Source organism: Urtica dioica, chromosome 7 (assembly GCF_054948205.1).
Source record: "Urtica dioica subsp. dioica isolate 48M chromosome 7, U.dioica_male_clone48M_v1_H2, whole genome shotgun sequence".
Classification (NCBI taxonomy): Eukaryota; Viridiplantae; Streptophyta; class Magnoliopsida; order Rosales; family Urticaceae; genus Urtica; species Urtica dioica.
The window spans coordinates 46,574,316-46,597,848 of record NC_142762.1 but is presented as its reverse complement, the minus strand read 5'-3'; the positions used below and the strand labels follow the sequence as shown (position 1 = coordinate 46,597,848).

The following is a 23,533-nucleotide window of genomic DNA, read 5'->3' as shown; positions in this document are numbered from 1 at the left end:
AAATTTGTGGTGTTTAAACCATTTTTTTGCTGTACCGCCATCTATAATAATCCCCCTTAATTCTATCACTTCCCAAATTCATAACAATATTGACCCACCACCAACCGCGAAAGCATAACAAACATCGAGCTAAAAATAAACCAATATATATCCCCAAGTAATCAATTTTTTTCCACCTGTCACAATCTCACACCTCCTATATTCTCTACCCACCATCCCACCACTTTTCGTACAAATACATCAAGCCCCTCTTTTTTTTCTTCTCCCCCGTCTTAAATTAGCATAACCTTAAATTTGTAGCATTTTTCTCTTCTTCAATTTTTTTTTCCAAATTCTGTCAGCCTCGTAATTTCCCTTTTTTCCAAATTTCTTTGAATGCGAGCGAAAAAAGAAGAACACGTACGTAATATCAATCGTTACGTCAAACTATAGAAAATGAATAATGCGAGAGGAGATAGCGAGAGAGGACCGAAGTTCAGCATGATGAGCAAGAACATGACGCAGTACTCGGACCCAAACATGTCGTCGGCGACGACGGTGGCGTCGTCGTTCGAGCCGGACGACTACTTGATGCGAAACAGCAGCGCGTCCGTACAGGCGAGCCCTCGGTCGAGCTTCGACCCGAGCCGGATCAGCTGCGAGGGCTCTCCGATGATGATGTCGCCGTGGAACCAGACCACGCCGTACTCCAAGTCGCCGTGGTCCAACAACTTCGACGAGACCGTCCCGGCAAACAGCCTCATCGGCTCCCTCGTCCGCGAGGAGGGTCACATATACTCCCTCGCCGCCACCGGCGACCTCCTCTACACCGGCTCCGACAGCAAGAACATTAGGGTTTGGAAGAACCTCAAGGAGTTCAGCGGCTTCAAGTCCAACAGCGGTCTCGTCAAAGCCATCGTCATCTCCGGCCAGAAGATCTTCACCGGCCATCAGGATGGGAAGATTAGGGTTTGGAAGATAAACCCTAAGACCCCCAACGTCCACAAGCGCGCCGGGACTTTGCCGACTCTGATGGACATCTTCAAAAGCTCGGTCCGGCCGAGCAACTACGTCGAGGTCCGGCGCCGCCGCTCCGCCCTCTGGATCAAGCACTCCGACGCGATCTCGTGCCTGAGCCTCAGCGACGACAAGACGCTCCTGTACTCGGCGTCGTGGGACCGGACCATCAAGGTGTGGCGAGTCGAGAGCTCGAAGTGCCTCGAGTCCATCGCGGCGCACGAGGACGCGGTGAACTCGGTGGTGTCCACCGTGGAAGGGCTGGTGTTCTCCGGCGCGGCGGACGGGACGGTCAAGGTGTGGAAGAGGGAGCTCCACGGGAAGGTGTTGAAGCACGTGTTCGTCCAGAAGCTTCTGGAGCAAGAGAGCGCGGTGACGGCTCTGGCGGTCAGCCCCGGGAGCTCGATCATATACTGCGGGTCGTCGGACGGGCTGGTCAACTTCTGGGAGAGGGAGAAACAGTTCGCCCACGGCGGAGTCTTGAAGGGCCACAAGCTCGCCGTGCTTTGCCTCGCCGCCGCCGGAGCTCTGGTCTTCAGCGGCTCCGCCGACAAGACCATCTGCGTGTGGCGGCGGAGCGTGGACGGCGTGAGCCACGCGTGCCTCTCCGTGCTGACGGGGCACACGGGCCCGGTCAAGTGCCTCGCTGTCGAGAAGGACCGCGAGACCATCAGCGAGCAGCCGCGGTGGGTCCTCTACACCGGAAGCCTCGACAAGTCCGTCAAAGTCTGGAGCGTCTCCGAGTCGTCGCCGGATTTTAATCAGACCGCCAATGCGACGGCGGCGGCGATGCAGTTACAGCAGACTTATTCCATTCCCGACGGGGATTATTATTCGCCGCCGGATGATAGTTACAGCTCCAGTGGACATGGTAGCAAGAACAGATTTATTAACTAAGCGGAAGGGTTTATAATTAATTATGTTGTTCTAGTTGGAACTAATTGTTCTTATGATTGTTGATTGCGAATTTGGTGTTGATTGTAATGTGATTGAATCAGTACGGGATATGGAGAGAGCTTTCGTTAATAATTGTGAAGTACTAATTGTGGGTGATTTTTTTTTTTTATAAAATTATTGATTCAGCATGATAAAATTTAATGGGAGCAAAGATTTGAAGTTATTGGCTTCATTACGACTTCTATGTTTCTACCCACTGTGAATTAAATATGGACAAAATTTCAAGCCAAATCTATTCCCGCCTTGTAAAAATTCTGGTTTTAAGTGAAACGGAAGATTCCGGTTTGAAGAGTGGCAAAATTCAACCAATTCAGAATAGAATATACTCACTCCATTCCTTCCTGAATATAAAAAATTTTGAAATATTATTGGACAGTATCAAAATTATGTATTTCATAAAAAAAATATCGGATTTTTGGCCGAAACAGAACAAATATTAGTCAATGAACTCCACATATTAGTCAATGAACTCCATATTGACTCTCGAGCGAAAGGCTCCGTGGTGATTGAATTATCAAAATGCGAGCAACAATTAAGAAGTCAACTCTTAGTCACCTGAATATGAACTCCATTTCATGAGAACTAAATTTGTATATGTAAATCACAATGATCATTCATTAAACTCGCAATACATAAATATTCGAGTCCCGATTAGCCCCCTCAAAAAGAGAAAAAAAAATCATTTGAACCCCTAAATTTGAATCTAGTCCGTCCCTCATCATAGTAAATATCATAAATTTGATCATAGTAAATGTAGAAATAAAGAGAAAAGAGTCGGAAATAATAGAGAGAGTGTTTCGAAACTTTGAATGTTATTTCTTATATTTCATATGAAATTGTATCATCTATTTATACATATAGTGGATACATTAGTATAAACTAGATACATGAGAGCGTAATAAATACGTGTAATAATTATGCTTAGAAAATAGAGAATAATAAATATTACACAGAGAACAAATCATAGAAAATAAGATGACAAATAAATGCAACACGTTTTCCATGTGAGATGAGTTCCAAGAAGTGACGGTTCCCCAGACACGCCTATCAGGAGAAGAGACGAAGTGACGAGATGAAGCTTAGCTTAGACGAGGTGGAATAAGTGAAGTGAAGCTTAAGCGAGGTGACGAAGTGACAAGGGAGAGCGAACTATCGAGCTAGATTTCAACCGTAAATATCATAAATTGCAAGTAAAGTATACGTATGTAAGTAAATATATCAATATGCCTCTACTAAAAGACGTGGAGTACTGAGAAGAACATTGAGCGGAGAGGCTTTGAGGTTAGTCAACCCAGCTGACTCGGTCATGTCTACGGCCTCGTCCCGCGGAGTCGTGATTTCGAAGCCGTGAAGCAAGGCGGCGAGGGAGAGCTGAGTCACCTGAAGTGCGAACGACACGCCCGGACACATCCTTCTTCCGCTACCGAACGGAATGAGCTCGAAGTTCTGACCACGCACGTCGAAACTCTTCCCTTCTCCGGTGAGGAACCGCTCGGGCCTGAACTCGTCGGGCTCGGACCACACGCTCGGGTCTCGGTGAATCTTCGAGAGGTTTACAAGGAGGCGAGTCCGTGCCGGTATGTGGTGGCCGGCGACGGTACAGTCCTCGGTTGATTCGTGTGGGACTGCGAGTGGGCCGGCCGGGTATAGGCGTAGGGTTTCTTTAACAACGGCTTGGAGGTAAACCAGGTTCTTTATGTCTGACTCTCTCACTTGTCTTTCTCTTCCCACTTGCTCGTCTAGTTCTCGTTGGACCATTTTTAGGGTTTCTTGATTGTTGAGAAGCAGGGCTAGAGCCCACGTCATTGTTATCATTGTCGTGTCAGTGGCAGCCAAAATCAGAGCCTATAAATTGTAAGAAGATCACTATCGATCATTAGCTCTATGCCTCTATACAGTTGGGATAAAACAAATTTAGGTCTAAATGTTTAAACATCACATCGGTTGGTGAAAACAGAGATGTGGCTAAATAAAAAAAAAATAGAAGCAAGAATTTTAGCTGCAGGGGACGCGGCTAAAGGATAGCTGTTAATCACTTATTTTTGTCTTATTCGGATGAAAATCCAATCAATTAGTTTAGTCAAATCTCAATCTCTCTCTATTTTGTCTGTTTCTCTCCTTCTTTCTCGGCTAAAGTCATAACCTCAAGAACTATATTTTATATATGCAGACAATCTATGATGAATGGTATGTACGGGGATGAAGTCAAATTAAAAAGTCAGTCGGGCAGTAATTAATTACCAGGGATGTAGCTTTGATGATTGTATCAGCATCATATCTGGAATCTCCAAACTCTGCACCATCAACAATCGAAAGCATGACATCCATGAAGTCGCGATCGGACACACTATTATTCTCTTTTCCTTTTTTCCTCTTCTTATGCTCGTCGAGCCATCTCTGAGCCAACCCATCGAGCTCTTTCATCGTCGCTTTCATGGCCTTCTCGTGACCACCCAAATCCAACCACCTCAGCCACGGAACCGCATCGGACAAAATGAAACTCCCCATGAAGTCGAAGAAGTCCCTCAAGGCCTTCCGGCACCGATCGCCCCCTCCGTCCTTGCCCGCCGTGGCATCGAGATATCGCTCCCCGACCATCATCCTAAACACCACGTTCAGTGTTATGTCCCCGAACCACTTCTTCATCTCGGTTTCGCCTTTGTTGTTTCTGTACAGCGCTCCAATGGCGGCATTGACCTCCGATTCCCGGACGTGGCGGAGACGCTCGAGCCGGTGGTTCGAGAGCAACTCCAGCGTGGCGACCTTGCGAATTTGTCGCCAATACAGACCGTACGGACTAAATCCGAAAAATGCAAAGTCGTACGTCATCGTCTCCGAGGCTACAGATCTTGGCCGGTTCGCGAAGACCTTGTCGTTTGTGGTGAAACACTCTTTGGCGATCTCCCAGCTACTCACAACCAGGGCTCGGTGGACTCCGATTCTGATGGTGAAGATTGGGCCGTGTTTGTCGGCCATGAGGCCCAACGCCTTGTGGGCCGGTTGTGGGCCCCCCAAGTGGTGGAGATGGCCGAAGAAGGGCAGAGCGCCGCTGGCCTCCGGCGGTGGCGACTTTTGGGATTTTGGTTTCGAGAGGAGGAGGTGACAGAGAAACAGCGCTAAGGAAAAGATAGCGATGGCTGTTGTGAGAAGAAGTGTTTCAGTGTTAAGAAACTGTTGAGGATATTCCATGCCTTTGAGATTGAGATCGGATTCGTAGGAGATATTGTACCGTGTTTCTGCTTCATATTATTACATATATATTAAAGGAAGGAAAGTAAGTCTTACTGTTCACTTTTTAAAAAAAAAAAATAGCGGTTGAGACTTGAGAGTTGAGCCTATCGTTAAATGTCATTTTTGTCCTTCGAACTACATAAAATTTACAAGTCAGCCACGGTGATTAAAAAGGCCCGAAATCAAATAAATTTACAAATCTGTCGTCCCTACAAATGAACCAAAACATTAATAAAATTATGGGTATTGCCAATAAGATTGCTGTCTCGATGTCCCCAGAAGATTCAACTTTAAAAAAATCCAGATATTTCTGAAAATCTTTTGTCTAGAGTCTATTATATAATCATCACCAGTGTCACCTCACCTTCCTTTAAGTTATAACTCTTCCACTTTTAAGATGGAATAGTCAATAGTCAATAGTCAATACCATCACAACTCTCTCCTGATCATATAAAAAAAGAGGAAATGGCGGCACAAGTGTCCAAAGTTATCAAGTTTTTACATTTATGTATCCAAATTTATTTTTTTCGCGGCATAAGTATCGAAAGTCACTTTTCAATTACACTGTTGGTGTTTTGGACGTTAAATGTAAACATCGAGCCACGTGTCTTCATCCTACAATGTCTGAGTTTATAAATGAGAGTAAGTGGCGGTACAAGTGCCCAAAGTTATCGTTTTTTTTTTTGCAGGTCGAGCAGGACGACTTTATCGGAGGCTGTGATTTTATAAATGAGAGTAAACTTTTTTATTTATTTATTATTATTTTAAAAAAAATCGTTTGATGGTGGAAGCTCGAGTCGTCCTTGGTGGCGAACGTGGCGAGGAACGAGACGAAGAGGTGGTGGAAGCTCGAGTCGTCCTTGGTGGTGAACGTGGCGAGGCTGGAAGTAGTTGAGTTGAATCCCGTATTCTTGCTTGGTATATGTCGCTCACGATGTCATTGGGCTTGTAGTTTGGAGACACTTTGAGCTTCTCTTTGATGATGCTCGCCACCCAGCTCCTCGTGGCCTGGTGGCCGTTGGTGGCGGACGAGCCCTCGCAAGTGTGACCCGGGTTCATCTTCTTGATGCAGATTAGCTGAGTCGTCGAGAGACGCGACGCGTGGATTCTCCACGGGCAACCCTCCGATTTGCACTTGACCGTCACGCGATGGCTGTCGTTCTTGTACCGGAACGCGAACTGGTGGGCGATCGCGTACTTTCGAAGCGTCTCGCGGAACTCGTGGACCCTACTGAACCGCTGCCCCACGCCCGTTATGGTGCTCTGCCATTGTTGGGCTCCTTTCGCGTCCGCCGCCGATGAGTCCACGAGAGGAGGGAAGAAAGACAGGACTTCGATTTCCGTGCCGCCGCCGCCGGACTCGTGGTGGTTCGGGTCTTCCGGAAAGTCATCCTGCTCGACTTGCAAAAAAAAAAAAACCGATAACTTTGGGCACTTGTGCCGCCATTTACTCTCATTTATAAACTCAGACATTGTAGGATGAAGACACGTGGCTCGCCGTTTACATTTAACGTCCAAAACACCAACAATGTAACTGAGAAGTGACTTTGGACACTTATGCCGCGAAAAAAAAAAGTTTGGATACATAAGTGTAAAAACCCGATAACTTTGGGCACTTGTGCCGCCATTTCCTCTATAAAAAAAATGATAGTTACTTAAGCACATAAATCAGTTTTGAATATCAAAATGGGTGGCAAATTTAAGCAAAATAAAGTTTTTTTCTCAGTTTTTCTCTATTTTTTTCAGTAAACTAGGGCTAGATTATTCACAAAATAATATAAAATACAAATAGTGTTGGTATGAAATATTTGAGCTGCTCAACCTGTTTATAGATATTTATAATGAATCCGCAACAATGCATCACCAATACATTATAACGTGTAGATTTTATGATTGTGAGTTTGCTCGCTCTCCGTTGTGCCGTGACCGATGATGGCGGTCAACGTCCCTCTGTCATGCGACGGCGGTCGGACAACCTTGGTCCCGCCGGTCAATGCATCGAAGTTGAAGTTATGTTATCGATAGACTTATAAAAAAAACTTGAGGGAATAAAGGTATAGCTAATTTATTTCAAGTTAATATTGATGTTATCCTTTATGAATGAAACTTTAATTTTCTTTATAAGCGGGAATGCTATTATTTGGTGAATGAAAACAATTTGACATTTATCATCATGTGGCTTATGTTTGAGTCTGTTTTTTGGGCAGGCAAACTCGGTCATTCACCATTCTACATAACACAAGGACTTCACAGTTCTAGAGAAATTTTTGGAGTGTGTAAAAATGGAACTTCACAATTGGTGTGTTGCCCGAGTTACTTAGTCTTGTATTCATTTTTTTTTAATAGTGTTATTTTGAAAAACTACGGAAAAAAAAAAAAACAAAATGAATATTAGCAGGATAATTGATTCGGATTTCAAATTGATTTCAGAATCTGTATATGATTTTATTATTTTTATTAGCATGATAATAATTATAAATAGTAATATTAATTTTTTTATATTTTTTTTACAATTATTTAGCAAAATAGCCAACTCAAACCTTAGAAATTGCTAAATAGCCAAGGTTTTGTAAATATTAAGTAAATAGCCAGTTGTATTTAATTGCACGTCAAAGTTTACGAAAATGCCCATATTGTTTCCCGCCCAATCGTCATTGCTGCTGAATATAAAAAAAAATCAAAGGAAATCAGGATTTCCGAGAATCAAGGTCATTAAACACATTTATTTGAAAACCGCTCACCTTCATTGCATTTCTCTCGGTCATAAAAAAAAAAAGCTCTCCCAAAATTTTTCCAAAAACGCTACTCTCTTCCCCGACGAAAATCTTTTCTTCTTCCCCGACGAGAAATCTGGCTGCTGAATCTAAATCTGGTATGCATGTGTAGAGGTTCTTGCTTTTTTAACTCGTATTTACTATTTTTCGTCAAAGATTTACACAAAAATAAAAGAGAAAATATGGTTTTTTGGATCGGTTATTGAATAACATGAATTTTTTCTTGTTCTTCTTCCTCTGGGATAAAGGGTCAATAGTTAATGTTCATGTATTGCTTATTTTAATCCTAGTTTTTTTCCTTAAACCCTAGGAATTTGCATACAAGATTTGGGGGTTCGATTTTAAATGGCTAGATGTGTAAATCTTGTCGTGTATGGTTATACCGAATATACATACAGGTACGCATATATAGATTAGTATTTACTTTATTTTGAAAGAGATTTACCCAAAAAAACAAAAATTTGTTGATTCGATTATTGAATACCCACAAATTTGTGTAAATCGGACCCATTTTTCAAGTTTTATCATTTTGTGAAGCGACCATTTTTGTACGTTGACTACATTATATTTACATGAGATTTACATCTATTTACATGATTCTAGCAAATAGTCTGGAAATGAGTTGTTTACAAATATTTACACAATCTTCATTTTCTTGTGTACACAGAATGATAATATGGCGAGGAAAGTCGGTCAGAGAAAATGCCGATCAAAATTACGGGATACCTAAGTAGATGTAGAGACATATTAATTAACAAATTTTGTGCCCCCTACGATTTATAGTTCTGTATATTCGTGTTGCTGTATTTAATGTGACATTGTATTTACACAGTTTTTACTGCAAATTTATATATTGTTGACTATAGTATACGGTTATTTACTTCAAAATGGTATAAATTTTGTGTTATGTGCAAAGTATTTACTGAAAGTTGTATATATTAACACTCATTTACAGTACACTCATTTAAATAGCTTATATGTCTAGTACACGTAATATACTCATATTTGATCAGATATTCTATACCATTAAAGACTAAATACACGTAATCTCATAACTAAATACTAATTAATAGGGAATTATTATTTAGATTGACTGGATAATTCAAATTTAAAACTAAACTGCCTAAAATAAAAAGATTTGAATGTCTTAACTGCTTAAAATACGTAATATATCAATATTCAACCTAAAAATAAAAAAACTGCCACTTTAATTATTGTGATAACTATTTATACTATTATTTACAGTTATTTACAACTGATTACACTATAATTTACAACTATTTACGGATTATTACACTATAATTTACAACTATTTACAGATGATTACACAAAGAATCGGATTAAAGAAAAAAGAAATTAATAACGCCAGATATATATATATGGAAACAAAATAAGGAATAAATACCCCACGTAATTATTCAGTTGCTAAAAATAAAGATCCGAAATTAACTACCCAATTTTAATCACTCTGAAATTCAGGAAAAAAAATTCAAAATTCAAAAAATTTCGGATTCAAAAGATAAAAGGGCACAAACTGGAATTGAAAAAAAATCCGATTCGTCCACGTCATCCGAGTGGCTATTTACTTAGTATTTACAAAACCTTGACTATTTAGCAATGTTAAAGGTTTGATTTGGCTATTTTGCTAATTTACCTTTTTTTTTATGGTTTTCAAGGTCTTGTGCGACAGTTAAAAACTGTCGTTACAATCAATTTGTACGACAGTTTAAAAAATGTTGTGTAACCTTGCACGACACAAACAAATTGTCGTGCAAGTCCAAATTTGTAGGAACAACAAACATATCACGCTTATTGGTATACATATTCATAAACACCCAAAAGGATGAAAGAAAAAGACCCAAACAAACAATGATTCACAGCAATAATTCAAAGCAATGAACATAAAAAAACCCAGATAAGAGCAAGTCACAATGAATTACATAAGGTCTGACATGTTCTCAACTCAATGGTTAAAGATTTCACAGTAACCCACAAGTTTGTGGTCCTTTTTACTTCTTCGATCCACTGAAGATTTGGTCAGTAATATGGTAAAAGAAAGTATCAACATTTTTTTTTTCTAAGTAGCAACCAGCGTTTACTTTTAACGTTCTTTCAACTCTTTCGGACTAGACTGAACCAAAGCATCTCTCTACGGAAATTTGTTTGCTTTAAGATGATTCTGAAGCACATTCCGTTCTGATCGCCTCCAAAAGCTCGGGAGACACGGCGGGTTGACTATCACGCTTGTTTTCCTGAAATCTCGTCGTGTTTTTCAATGCTATTTTTTTTATTTTTCCTCCTCTTGTCGAAACCATTCTCTCCGGCGGCCACAAACCCGAGTGATCGTATTTACAAGTATTTTAGTCCCGATTAATAAGGAACAAATAATCAAAGAGCCCTGGAATACAATCCAGAAGTTTAAGACCATGTCGAGTTTAAGATCAGCTCTCATATATATGACCATCACATGGACAACGATATGTGTATTAGTAGAAGACATTAAAATGACCTGGATGTAACCAAAATAACATAATGACAAGATAATAGAGCTTCATTTATCCGTTGATGCCGACAATGAAAATACCAAAAATAATTTACTTGTGACCTGGAAATCACCCAATTTTTCATTTATTACATTACAACAAGTAAAGCATAGCAATACAACTTGTTTTACCATGTCGATCGATGAAAGTAGAAAACATAAATAACCAGTACAATACGTAGGTGTATATATAAATCAATATGCCTCTGCAGGAAGTCGTGGTGTGAGAAGAACGTTGAGCGGAGTGGCTTTGAGATTAGTCAAACCAGCGGACTCGGTCATGTCCACGGCCTCGTCCCTCCGAGTCGTGATTTCGAAGCCATGAAGCAAGGCGGCGAGGGAGAGCTGAGTCACCTGAAGCGCGAACGACACGCCCGGACACATCCTTCTTCCGCTGCCAAACGGAATGAGCTCAAAGTTCTGACCACGCACGTCGAAACTCTTCCCTTCTCCGGTGAGGAACCGCTCGGGCCTGAACTCGTCGGGCTCGGACCACACGCTCGGGTCTCGCTGGATCTTCGAGATGTTGACAAAGAGGCGAGTCCGTGCCGGGACGTGGTGGCCGGCGACAGTGCAGTCCTCTCTGGACTCGTGTGGGACTGCGAGCGGGCCGGCCGGGTATAAGCGTAGGGTTTCTTTGAGAACGGCTTGGAGGTAAACGAGGTTCTTTATGTCTGACTCTCTCACTTGTCGTTCTCTTCCCACTTGGTCGTCTAGTTCTTGTTGGACCATTTTTAGGGCTTCTTGATTGTTGAGAAGTAGGGATAGAGCCCACGTCAGTGTTACTGTTGTTGTGTCAGTGGCAGCCAAAATAATACCCTACAGAGTTATATGTAATTAATACGTTGGTAAACTGATAATCGGTGTAAATAGGTATTCAACTACTCTTGCGGTCTTGCCCCTGTAATTTATTCGTAGTTACTTTTTTTTTTAAATCACATATTTTAGATTTTTTTATTCAATATTACAATTAGAAATTAAACAACTTCGAACATTTGTATTACAACATCACTTGATCTTTATTCCTATATATGGAATGACTATTCTTACCTTCCTTTTTTTTTTTTTTTTTAATAAACCAAACAAAGTAATGAATTTTATTAGGGTTTATTAGGAAAATAACCAATTTAAACGTTTGATATTGCTAAATAGTCAATGTTTGATAAATCTTAGGTAAATAGCTGTAAATAATATCGTGGCCTAATATATGGAGGTGGCTATTTATCTAAGATTTATGTTTGTAAATACATGAAAATGACTATTTAGATAAGATTTACCTAACGTTGACTATTTAGAAATATCAAACGTTTAAATTGACTATTTTCTTAATTTTCTGATTCTATTATGTTAATTCATCTCTGGCATAGTTTGTTTGACAAAAAAAAAATTACGTTTAAGTTGTTCGAGTGGAGCTACAAGAAAATGTTCAAGACCCGGATTACTTGTTCTACGCTATTCTCTCGTGCGACCAAAACTGAAAACTTCATGTTTCTTAGTTTGAAATATATTGGGTATATATTATCGAATATTTGGTTTTCGATTCTGAGAGATACGCGAGAGTTTTGAGACTTGACCTAGTATAAAACTTCATCTGAGTGAATTAGGTCGTATCTCGGTTTTTGTTAGGTAAATTCACGCAACTTTATTCCTCTAGCTAGTCTTTCTATACCGGAGATCTTTATCGACAACTAGTTATTGGTTCTTGCAAGTTTCTTGATCGTTCCTTGATCGGACTTGGCAAGTGCGTGTTTCTGCATTGATGTGCTTGATAATCTTCGGAAGAAAGATTGGATGAAATATAGAGAAAGAGTCTTTAATTTGAGGGGAGGTCAAATCTACATCAATTGAAGAGATCAAAAGGTGTTTGCAAAATAGAGTTTTGTCAAACTTAATATTCTTATTCATTTGACGATTGATTATAGTGGATTGTTTGCACCCGGGCGTATCAGTCCCCTTGAGTATGATGTTTATACCGAACATGATTACCAATTCTTATGTGTCCTTATTGCTTTCTGCTTGATTGTTTTGTTTATCTATCATCATGATTAAAATTGTTAAAAGCTATCAGTTGTTCAACAAGTTATTTTACACGCTAGTTGAACAAATATCTCAATTAAGTGAAGTAATATCATATTCCATTCCACTCCCACTTACCCCAAACCAAACATCCCCAGTTCGTTGTAGGTGGTACTCTTTTTTTTTTTTTTTTTTTTTTTTTTTTTTTTTTTTATTTACAAAATTGATCGGTGTGGTTCTTCCTAGCAGGACCAACTTTAACTTCTTGTTAAAAAAAGACGTTTCATCGAAAGGATATTTTAATGCCTATATCTTTGATTTTTATCCACATATTATAATTTGATTTTATCCACAATATTTATCCGAATATATACGACGATCGATAATTGAATGCCATATTTATTGTGGCTACCAATGAAATGATGGACAAGAGTCACAAGACAAACGTACCATGCATGTTGCTTTGATGATTGTATCAGCGTCATATCTTGAATCCTCGAACTCTTCTACACCGTCAACAGCCGACAGCATGACATCCATGAAGTCACGATTCAATTCAATACTATCACCCGCTTCTTTCTTCTTCTTCTTGTGCTCGTCGAGCCATCTCTGACCCAACGCATCGATCTCTTTCATCGTCGCTTTCATGGCCTTCTCGTGGCCGCCCAAATCCAACCATCTCAGCCACGGAACCGCATCGGACAAGAGGAAACTCCCGACAAACTCGAAGAAGTTCCTCAGCGCCTTCCGGCACCGATCGCCGCCACCATCCTCGCCGGCTGTCGCGTCGAGGTATCGCACCGCGAACACCATCCGAAACATCACGTTCAGGACTATGTCGCCGAACCACTTCTTCATGTCGGCTTCGTTTTTGTCGGTATTATTGTACTGCTCTCTTATCGCGGCTTCGACCTCCGATTCCCTGACGTGGCGGAGAGTCTCGAGCCGGTGGTTCGAGAGGAGCTCGAGCGCGGTGACCTTGCGGGTCTCGCGCCAGTACGCACCGTGCGGACTGAGTCCGGACATGGCGTAGTCGTACGTGAGCAACTCCGAGGCCAGAAATTGTGGCCGGTCCGCGAAAACCTTGTCGTTTGTGGTCAAACACTCTTTGGCGATTTCCCAGTTGCTCACCACAAGGGCTCGGTGGACTCCGATTCTGATCGTGAAGATTGGGCCGTGTTTATCGGCCATGAGGCCCAACGCCTTGTGGGCCGGTTGTGGGCCCCCCAAGTGGTGGAGATGACCGATGATGGGCAGAGCGCCGTCGGCCTCAGGCGGTGGCGGTTGTTGCGACTTTCGGGAGTTTGGCTTCCACAGAAGGTGGTGATAGAGTAACAACGCTAACGAAAAGATAGTGATGATGGCTGTTGTTGGAAGCAGTATTGTGGAGTTAAGAAATTGTTGAAGAGTTTCCATGGCTTTAATTTGAGCTCCGATTTGGCTGGAATTTTTTCTTCTTCTGTGGGTTTTATTCTTCTATGTGTTATATATAGTGGGTTACCTTATCAGCATGCTCCTATAGCGAGTTGCCCGTATGAAAACTTTTTATTAGATTAAGAAAAGACATAACACTCCTAAGAGGCTAAGATAATAGTGGAGAGACTTTTTTTTTTTGCAAATTACACTATGTGCCACCCATTCCATAATTTTTTTTTTGGGTGTGTGCGCGCGCGCGTATGTACTTTTCTACACTTGAAAAACGGCATACCATATATATGGTAAATATGAAGTATAGCTTTTGGTTTGCGATTAATCGCTAAATGTTAATTTCGAAAAATAAAGTTTTGGTAAATAAGTAAGTTGGACTGTTGGAGTATGCGTTAGTATGTTAGTGATTGCAAATGAATGAAAAGAGAAAATTATTGGCCACATCCCACATATTTAAAACATACATTATAATGAAAACTAATAATTTGTCGGCCATTATGCCCAACGCCTTGTGGTGGAGTGGAGATGGCCGATGATGGCAGTGTGGCGCCATCCTCCGGCGGTGGCGGTTTTGGCGACTTCTTTTGTGACCTTTGTTTCCAAGGGAACGTACATAAAAAAAGATAAGATAGTGATGGCAATCGTGGGAAGTATTACTCTATAATCAAGAAATTGTTGAAGGGATTCCATCTCTAGAAATTGTTGAGCACTGATTTAGCTTAAATTTCTTTCTACTGTGTTGTTTATGCTTCAAAGTATATATGTTCCTATGTGGTCAGACACGAAGCCAGCTATAGCCCCCCTCAAATTTTTTTTTTTTTTTTTTTTTTTTTTCACTTTTTACTCATTTTTTATTTTATTTTTACAATTTTTTACCTTTAAAATTTATAAATTAACCCCCTGATTTTTTTTTTTATAAATTAGCCCCCCTAAGTTGAAATCCTGGCTTCGTCTCTGTATGTGGTGATTGGGACATATGACATATCATTGTAACTAATAAGTAATAACTAATCACACAAAATAGTATGTACGCATCTGAATTTTTTACACAAATTAAATTATTTGCTAGAGAAATATTTTATTTTATACCAAACATATGTTTTACGTTTTCTATTTACTTTTCATCTGATGTTCTCTCCTTCACCCACACATTTCTCGCCTTAACCTAAAATTTTAAGAAGAAAATGAAAACTGATTGTTTGACTTTGAACCATTTTTTATTTCATATAATTTATCATTCATATTTTTTTTTTATCTGGGAATATTATTTTACATGCTTTTGGCAAGAGGCATATTTTGAAATCGATGATGTCAGCCACATTCACAAGTCACAACCGATGAGAGAGACACAACACAACAGCGATAAGTCATAAGATAGTGACGGCTAAGACTAGAATTGCAGGGCTAATAAATAATCGTTGAAGATAGCTTTGAGCTCATGAATAACGACGTGATAGTGGCCAAAACTAGTATTTTGAGATCCAATAATTTGGTTTGGTGGTTATGGTTCTTCAAAGCATATATATTTTCCTTGTTTTATGTGAAGGATATGGAAGTAGATATCATAATGTGGTCGTATATATATGTTAGCCATATTGCTAATGGTAAACGGAAAATAATAAATAAAATGTATAAATTAATATGATAAAGTAATCATCAACGAAACTAATAAAATACATATGTAGATAAAGTTACAAAATAAATAAATTAAACAATCAAATTGGATATCACTAAAAAAATAGGTAAAAAGAAGTAAAATAGAGAATACGTCGAGACTTGTTCGACAATTTTCTCAAAGCATTATTGCTCTCTTACCGAAAGTTGGAATAACGTGATCAACTGCTCTCAGGATACAACGACGTACGAATTGAACAAAGCACCACCGTGTTCGACTCTGGCAAACTTGAACCTGTATCAAAATACTACAACATACACCGAAAGAATTGAGGGAAAGACGGAAATATTTTCCGTGTGTTTTCTTTAGCCTTTCAGCTCTATGCTTGGCTTTTTTTTTTTTTTTTTTTTCAAATGAGAATAACAACCAATCTTATATACACTCATGTTTGGCCAAAAAAACCGCTGCACAATAAATTCGATTTTAAGGCACATCAATACCATCAAAGTGTATTAAAGATGTTGTTACAAATGTTAAAAACGTTCATCATTAGTGCATGGTATAATCAGTCCATAACCGTACTCCAAAATTAATGATATTTTTCAATATACTTTGAACATCAATTTATCATTCATCTTAGCTCCGATTTATGTGAAACATTCTTTGGCGATCTCTCAGCTGCTCACACAAGGGCTCAGTGGACTCCGATTCTGATGGTGAAGATTGGGTCATGTTTATCGGCCATTAGGCTCAACGTCTTGTGGGCTGGTTGTGGGCATCCCAAATGGTGGAGATGGATGATGATGGGAAGAGCGCCACGGGCCTCCGGCAGTGGCTGTTGTTGCGACTTTCGGGGGTTTGGTTTCCACAGAAGGCGGTGATAGAAAAACAACAATAACGAAAAAGATAGTGATGATGGCTATTGTAGGAAGCAACATTGTAGAGTTAAGAAATTGTTGAAGAGATTCCATGGCTTTAATTTGAGCTCCGATTGGGCTGGAATTTATTCTTCTTATGTGGTTTATGCTTCGAAGCATCTATGTCTATGTGCTGTATATAGTTGGTTATCTTATCTGCCTGCTCCTGTAGTTATTACATGAAGGAAATACATGGTTACTGTTCATATGTTCATAACACTCCTAACATTAAAGTGGAGAGACTTTTTTTTATCTTTTAAATATATAACAAAAAATTACACTATGTGTGCCACCCATTCCATAATGTAAATATTTGTTTTGTGTGCGGCTACACGTAAAAAATGGTATAATGTATACGGAAAATATATGAAGTATAGTATTGAATTTTTATGGCATAATTTATTTGTCAAAACAAATTGTAAAAGAGTTGTTCCAATCAGAGCGTCAGGAAGTTGTTCAAATAACTTAAAGTCAAGCTTGCGTCTTTTCCTCCCGCGCGAAACAAATCAACTAAACACGTTGTTTAGTTCCAATTTTTTTGGATGAATAAGATCGCAATTGGAGAATCCGAATTATTAGATTTCGTGAATTATTAAGAACTTAACCATATAAAACCCACCTAGGGTTTGTGTGATTCGGTGGTTCCTTTTTACTGTTTGGCGAATTAACGTAGCCATAACTTCGAGTTTGTCTCTCCATTTTAGGAGATCATCTTCGACAATAAACTCTTAGCAACTCATAGCTTTTGTACCATCGTAGTAAGTGTGAGGACGTGTTTTTCATATTGATGTTCTATCAATTTTCGGGAGAAGATTGGGCCCGAAAAGATTGGGTGAAAGTGAGAGAGTGTCTCAAATCTAAGAGGAGCTTAGGTTGCACAGGTTTCCAAAAGTGTCAAAGACGAAGGTGTTGCAAAGGAAAGTTTTTTAAACTTAATATGTTCTTTTGAATGTTATTAGTGGATTTCTTTTCACCCGGAGGTAAGTGGTTTTCACCGAACAGGATTACCAATCTTGTGTGTCTTTTATTGCTTTTGATTATATGTTTGATTGATAGCTAAATTTAGTAATCTTGATAATTGTTCAACAAATAATTACAATAACATAGTTGAACAACCATCTAGTATCACGTAAGTTAATCTCATATAGCTTTTGGTAAATCTGGCTATCGATAGGTAGGAAGACTTCTGATCATTTTATTTTATCGAAAAAGAAGACTTCTGATCATTGATCATTAAGGACCACCATTCTGGTTTATTGGAAGTGAAAGTTTCCTTCCAGTAATTTCTGACATTATTCACAGAATCAAAACAATTAAATTTGAAATTTATCTTATTGTCAATAAAAAAAAAATGGGATGAGCAATATCGAAAATTACTGAAAAATTCCAATTCTGCTTGCAAACACTTTGTTGGGATTTGAATCCCTTAAACAATTGGTATTGCAAAGTGTTTATTGTGATATATTCATGAATCCGGGTTATTTCAATTTTACTATATCCAAAATCAGAAATCAAGTTTATCTATGAATCTAGTTTACAGCCTCGACATTCCAATCCCCACGACACAGTGAGGACCGTAAATTAGGCTCCACAATTAATTGGGTCATGTTGGTTGGTAGTTCTTAAAGAGCTGACTTTTGGTTAAAAACGATTTACCCATAAGGCTATATTTGTTAAAAACTTGAAACCTTGATTATTCAAAGGAAAAAAAAAAGGAGAAAAAAAATCAAAAGTCTCTATATTTGGAAAATATAATTTGAGGGAAAATAAATGAGATACCGATCATAAAAAGAAATCGTGTAGGCCCTAAAATTTTTGGTGAGTTTTAATTTCTCATAATGAATTTCTTTATATATTTTATCTCATTTATTCTCCTCAAATTTACACTAAAAGAAAAAAGAGGGGTATTTTTAAATTTCTTTCCATCATATTCCAAACGAACTCCTGAGCCGTGTGATGAAGATGGTGTAGTCTGCACTCAACCTGGCTTAACGGAAATATCGGCCTTCCAATAAGCCAATAAAGACGGCTTAATGGCTTAACGGAAATTTTTCTTCCGTTAAGCCATTAAGCCGTTTCCGTTTCTAATGTAAAATCAAAAGGACTAAAATATTACGTTTTTAATAAAAAGGGTCAATATGCAAACTAAATTTTATCTTTACATACAAACTATATAATGAAAATATTTTCGAGACGTTTTTGTTTTAAGTAAGAAACGTGGACGGAACCACGAAAATTTTATTAATGAACCCTCACTTATGGCGGAGGAAAACCGTGGTTACAATAAATATCATAAAAAGAAAAATAAAACGAAAGGATTACAAAAATTCAAGAAACATGATTATATCCTCATGTTTTCTAAGTTGACACCAAAATTATCAAATTCATCAACGGAAATAAACGTTTCTAAGTTGACTCGCCAGACATTTTGGTACATAAACTATATTTTATAAACTATATTATATTAAACTATATAGAAAATTTAATTTAGAAACTATATTATATAAATTACATAGAGCTTGATGAGATTGTAGAGAGAATTGTAGAGAGAATTTGATGGATGATGTTGTGAAAAATTGGATTGAAATGAGTTATATTTATAGAGAAAATGATGAAAGTGTAAAAAATTTAATAAATCCGTGTATAAACAGTAAAATAATGGCTATTTTTTTATGACCATTGATTAAAAAACGGTAATCAAATCAATGGCCGAGATTAAAACGCAAGCAACGGTCAAATGTGTGCAACGGCTCTGACGGAAGCCGCGGAAGCCGAATTTCCGTGTAACCGGCTCCGCGGAAGCCTTCTTTCCGTATAGACGGAAGCCGCAAAGCCGCTAAGCCGAGCCATGCGCGGAAGGAAGGACGGCTTCCGCATTTCCGCACCGTTACGCATCATGTCGGCGTTGCAGATTATGTTTAGGAAGACCGCCTCTGAGACTGAGTATAACAATGCCCGTTTTCCTCTGCCCAACGTGCACGGTTTTGCCGTTCATCGCCCTAATATCTGCACAGAGACCAAAAAGGTAACCGGAGTCATAAATTCTTCGGGCCCATGATAACACCTAAAATAATTATTTTTTTTTAGGGCAAAAGACATATATGTGGAAAGTTTTTAAAAACGACATTTTTAGGAGTCCATCCTCCACAAAATTCAGTTGAGAGAGGATCGGTGACTACAGTTCAGTTGAGATTTTACCTTTATTCATTCAAAATGTTCCTCTTGCTGTCTCACCTGCTTCAGCTCATCCTCTCGCCAAAACAAAAATAAAAATAAAAAAAATAAAACTTCGCACAACATCAACCACTCCACAAAATTCAGCAAACAATACATATTCAGCCAATTTCTGAATTCCTAACAATATCAATATCATCAACACAATCGAACAAACCCCATGCAATTCATAAAGCCCCAAATCTCCAGTTTCTCAGCAACCAAACACAAAGTCAAGCTCATACAAACACACAGAGCCCAGATCTCATATTTAAGAATACAAACCTCCAATTTTGGGTTTCAATTTCGATTTTTCTTTTTCTAGTTCGCACACATATCACAAATAAAAGCATAGCCACAACCAAACCAACAAAAAAACCAAAACACATACCAACCCTAACAGATCTAATATCTAAGATATTTTACTCAAATAATACAACGCAAATTTAAAACCACTTACCGATTCCACAGATCTACGGAAGTCTCGACACTTTTTTCTATGCAATCTCGCATTTAAAAGTTAAATATCTAACTTAAAATCATTTTTTTATGAAGCTCAGTGAATATCTTTTTTGTCCTAGTGAATAGCTTTTTCTTAAACCTAGATCTAATAAACTCAACCAATATCTTTATGTAGTCATCATGAGATGTTTCGCGAGCCTCTTATAATTTTACTTTCTTGTGAATACGTCCTTTTTTCAATGTTGTTCTAAAGTCTACTATAAATATAACATTTTCAGGTTAAGCTTAACTACGTCAATGAAGTAATAGAATACCATAAGCTTTTATTTTATTATTTTACGGTTAACCCAAAATTATTGGATTTTTTCAACTTTTGGAACAGTACTATGGCACACATGTAAATAAAGATCAATAGGCCTCGGCCGGTAAACGTGGATGGAGAAGAACATTGAGTGGAGTGGCTTTGAGGTTAGTCGACCCAGCTGACTCAGTCATGTCCACTGCCTCTTCCCCCGGCGTCGTGATTTCGAACCCGTGAAGGACCGCTGCGAGGGAAAGCTCAGTCACTTGAAGCGCGAAGGAAATGCCCGGACACATCCTTCTTCCGCTGCCGAATGGAATGAGCTCAAAGTTCTGGCCCCGCACGTCGAAGTTCTTCCCTTCTCCCGCGATGAACCGCTCGGGCCTGAAATCGTCAGGCTCGGCCCACACGCTCGGGTCTCGTTGGAGCCTTGAGAGGTTGACGATGAGGCTAGTTCGTGCCGGGATGCGGTGGCCAGCAACGGTGCAGTCCTCGCTAGACTCGTGCGGGACTGAGAGTGGACCGGGCGGGTATAGTCGCAGGGTTTCTTTTACAATGGCTTGGAGGTAGATCAGGTTCTTTAAGTCCGACTCTCTCACTTGTCTTTCTCTTCCCACTTGCTCGTCTAATTCTTGATGGACCTTCCTTAGGGCTTCGCGGTTGTTGAGGAGTAGAGCCAAAGCCCACGTCATCGTAATTATTGTTGTGTCACTCGCAGCCAAAATCAGATTCTACGAAGTTGTACACATATAATTAAGCACTGATGAATATTAGACATATTTGGGGATGTGTATCACAAATATTTGAAGTGTGAAACACTTGTCTATCTACTAATGATAAGACATAAACACTTTTCTGCTACTAATGATAAATCATAGCATGAATTCTGTAAGTATTCTCTTATCACTTTTTTATTATTTTCTATTTATATATATTCTCGACAAAACTGGAAATGAATAATCTCCAAGAACCGCCATGGGGCTAAAAACATCTTATCTATGATCCGCTAAAAAAAAAGGCATACCAGGGATGTAGCCTTGATGACTGTGTCAGTGTCATATCTGGAGTCCATCAAATCTGCACCACCAAGAATAATCGAAAGCATAACGTCCCCGAAATCACGATTTGATACAATATTCGTATCCATTTCTTGCTTCCTCTTCTTGTGCTTGTCGAGCAATCTCTGAGCCAACTCATCGAGCTCTTTCATCGTCGATTTCATGGCCTTTTCGTGACCCCCCAAGTCCAGCCACCTCAGCCATGGAACCGCATCGGACACGCTGAAACTCCCCATGAATTCAAAGAAGTCTCTCAAAGCCTTCCGGTACCGATCGCCACCACCGTCCTCGCTCGCCGTGGCATCGAGATATCGCTCCCCAAACACCATCCGAAACACCACGTTCAGCGTTACTTCCCCGAACCAATTCTTCATCTCGGTTTGGATTTTATCGGTTGTAGCGCTGTGCTTAATGTACAGCTCTCTTATTGAGGTTTTGATCTCCGATTCCCCAACGTGGTGGAGAGTCTCAAGCCCATGGTTTGAGAGGAGCTCGAGCGTGGCGACCTTACGGATCTGACGCCAATACGGACCGTACCGACAGAACGCAAACATGGCGTAGTTGTACGTCAGCATCTCCGAGGCTACAAATTTTGGCCGGTCCGCAAAAACCTTGTCGTTTGTGGTTAAAATCTCCTTGGCTATCTCCCAGTTGCTCACCACTAGGGCTCGGTGGACTCCCATCCTGACGGTGAAGATTGGGCCGTGCTTTTCAGCCATGAGGCCCAACGTCTTGTGGGCCGGTTGTGGACCCGCTAAGAGGTGGAGATGACCGATGATTGGCAAGGCGCCGCCAGCCTCCGGTGGTGGCGGCGGTTGTGGCAACTTCTTTGGGGATAATAGTGATGGACGCTGTTGGAAGTAGAATTGTAGAATTCAGAAATTGTTGAAGATATTCCATGGCTTGAGCTCCGATTTGGTTGATAATATGTTTTTCTTGTTTACGCTTCAAAGCATATAAAGCATATATGTTTCTTAATGTTTTGCTAAGGGCAGAAGCAGCTTAATATAAGTATAAGAAATATTTGTCCCCTTGAAATTTTAAAAATTAAATTTGTATCTCTACATTTTTATTAATATTTATATTTTTTACCCAAAAATATTTTTTTTTTAAACGTGGACGGTATCACGAAATTTTATTAATAAGCACTCACTTGTAGCGGAGGAAAACCGTATTTACAGAGATATTACTAATCAAATTAACAGAAAAAAGAAGAAGGTAAAGAATATAGATTACACAAATTTTTTATGATATATATATCCCTGCCATCTTTTACAATCAAAGATCGAATATGAGTCGGTAAACTATCAAAATTAAAAATAGTAAAACAATCCAAAAAAAAAAAATCAAACTTACAAAGCGAGTCAGCGACCATGTTCTCCTCTCGATACACATGTTTGATGCAAACGTTCGATCATGTTCTTTTAATATTTGCTCCTTTTGAATATTTTTTTTCTTACACGACCCTTATAAATTTACAACTTTTATCTCGAAATTTTATATTTTTAGTTCAAAATTAACTAATTTTTTTTCATATTTACCCTTTTTTAATATTCTTTTTACACGCCCCTTACAAAATTTAGAAAATAAAGTTTAATCAAATTTGTCTCACTGACTACAAATTCTTGCTCCGCCTAGAGGTACGTATTCATATTTACTTGGGTCGTATATACGGTCATCTGCATTAAAGCCAACTACTTCTATTAAAACTTATAATTACAAAACATGGTACACATTTGAAAATTTTAATCAGTTGTAATAATTAGCTCTAGAGCTATTTTCAAATAACAATAATAATTAGCTCTAACTGACAACAAATTCTTGCTCCGCCTAGAGGTACGTATTCATATTTACTTGGGTCGTATATACGGTCATCTGCATTAAAGCCAACTACTTCTATTAAAACTTATAATTACAAAACATAGTACACACTTGAAAATTTTAATCAGTTGTAATAATTAGCTCTAGAGCTATTTTCAAATAACAATAATAATTAGCTCTAGAGCTTTGAAAGTCTTAGAGT

The 23,533-nt window shown here is 39.2% G+C and overlaps 3 protein-coding genes and 1 pseudogene across 4 annotated transcripts; 1 reads left to right on the top strand and 3 right to left on the bottom strand.

Moving 5' to 3' along the window:
• Window positions 1-271: 271 nt before the first annotated feature.
• LOC149392246 (protein JINGUBANG-like) lies at window positions 272-2,075 on the top strand. Its single transcript, XM_089620475.1, has one exon. The coding sequence runs from the start codon at window positions 436-438 to the stop codon at window positions 1,891-1,893; it is 1,458 nt and encodes a 485-aa protein (XP_089476601.1). The 5' UTR covers window positions 272-435; the 3' UTR covers window positions 1,894-2,075.
• A 708-nt stretch (window positions 2,076-2,783) lies between these two features.
• On the bottom strand, window positions 2,784-5,179 carry LOC149392245 (cytochrome P450 CYP82D47-like). Its single transcript, XM_089620618.1, has 2 exons — window positions 4,195-5,179; window positions 2,784-3,798 (listed from the first exon to the last, which is right to left on the bottom strand). Exons 1-2 carry the CDS (start codon window positions 5,140-5,142, stop codon window positions 3,172-3,174), a joined length of 1,575 nt encoding a protein of 524 aa, XP_089476744.1. The 5' UTR covers window positions 5,143-5,179; the 3' UTR covers window positions 2,784-3,171.
• A 5,309-nt stretch (window positions 5,180-10,488) lies between these two features.
• Window positions 10,489-14,105, bottom strand: LOC149392244 (cytochrome P450 CYP82D47-like). The gene is made up of 2 exons (XM_089620489.1): window positions 12,967-14,105; window positions 10,489-11,319 (listed from the first exon to the last, which is right to left on the bottom strand). The coding sequence occupies exons 1-2, from the start codon at window positions 13,930-13,932 to the stop codon at window positions 10,696-10,698; spliced, it is 1,590 nt and encodes a 529-aa protein (XP_089476615.1). The 5' UTR covers window positions 13,933-14,105; the 3' UTR covers window positions 10,489-10,695.
• A 6,390-nt stretch (window positions 14,106-20,495) lies between these two features.
• On the bottom strand, window positions 20,496-22,905 carry LOC149392243 (cytochrome P450 CYP82D47 pseudogene; annotated as a pseudogene). Its single transcript, XR_016300169.1, has 3 exons — window positions 22,867-22,905; window positions 21,477-22,361; window positions 20,496-21,183 (listed from the first exon to the last, which is right to left on the bottom strand). The product of XR_016300169.1 is annotated as a cytochrome P450 CYP82D47 pseudogene (transcript).
• Between the last annotated feature and the right edge of the window lie 628 nt (window positions 22,906-23,533).

What these genes read in the sequence shown, in the direction of transcription:
- LOC149392246 (XM_089620475.1), top strand. Translation starts at nt 436, where the DNA reads ATGAATAATGCGAGAGGAGATAGCGAGAGAGGACCGAAGTTCAGCATG.
- LOC149392245 (XM_089620618.1), bottom strand. Translation starts at nt 5,142, where the DNA reads ATGGAATATCCTCAACAGTTTCTTAACACTGAAACACTTCTTCTCACA. An exon ending in TCATCAAAGCTACATCCCTG is followed by an intron (nt 3,799 to 4,194) that starts GTAATTAATTAC and finishes TACAATTTATAG; the next exon opens with GCTCTGATTTTGGCTGCCAC.
- LOC149392244 (XM_089620489.1), bottom strand. Translation starts at nt 13,932, where the DNA reads ATGGAAACTCTTCAACAATTTCTTAACTCCACAATACTGCTTCCAACA. An exon ending in TCATCAAAGCAACATGCATG is followed by an intron (nt 11,320 to 12,966) that starts GTACGTTTGTCT and finishes ATAACTCTGTAG; the next exon opens with GGTATTATTTTGGCTGCCAC.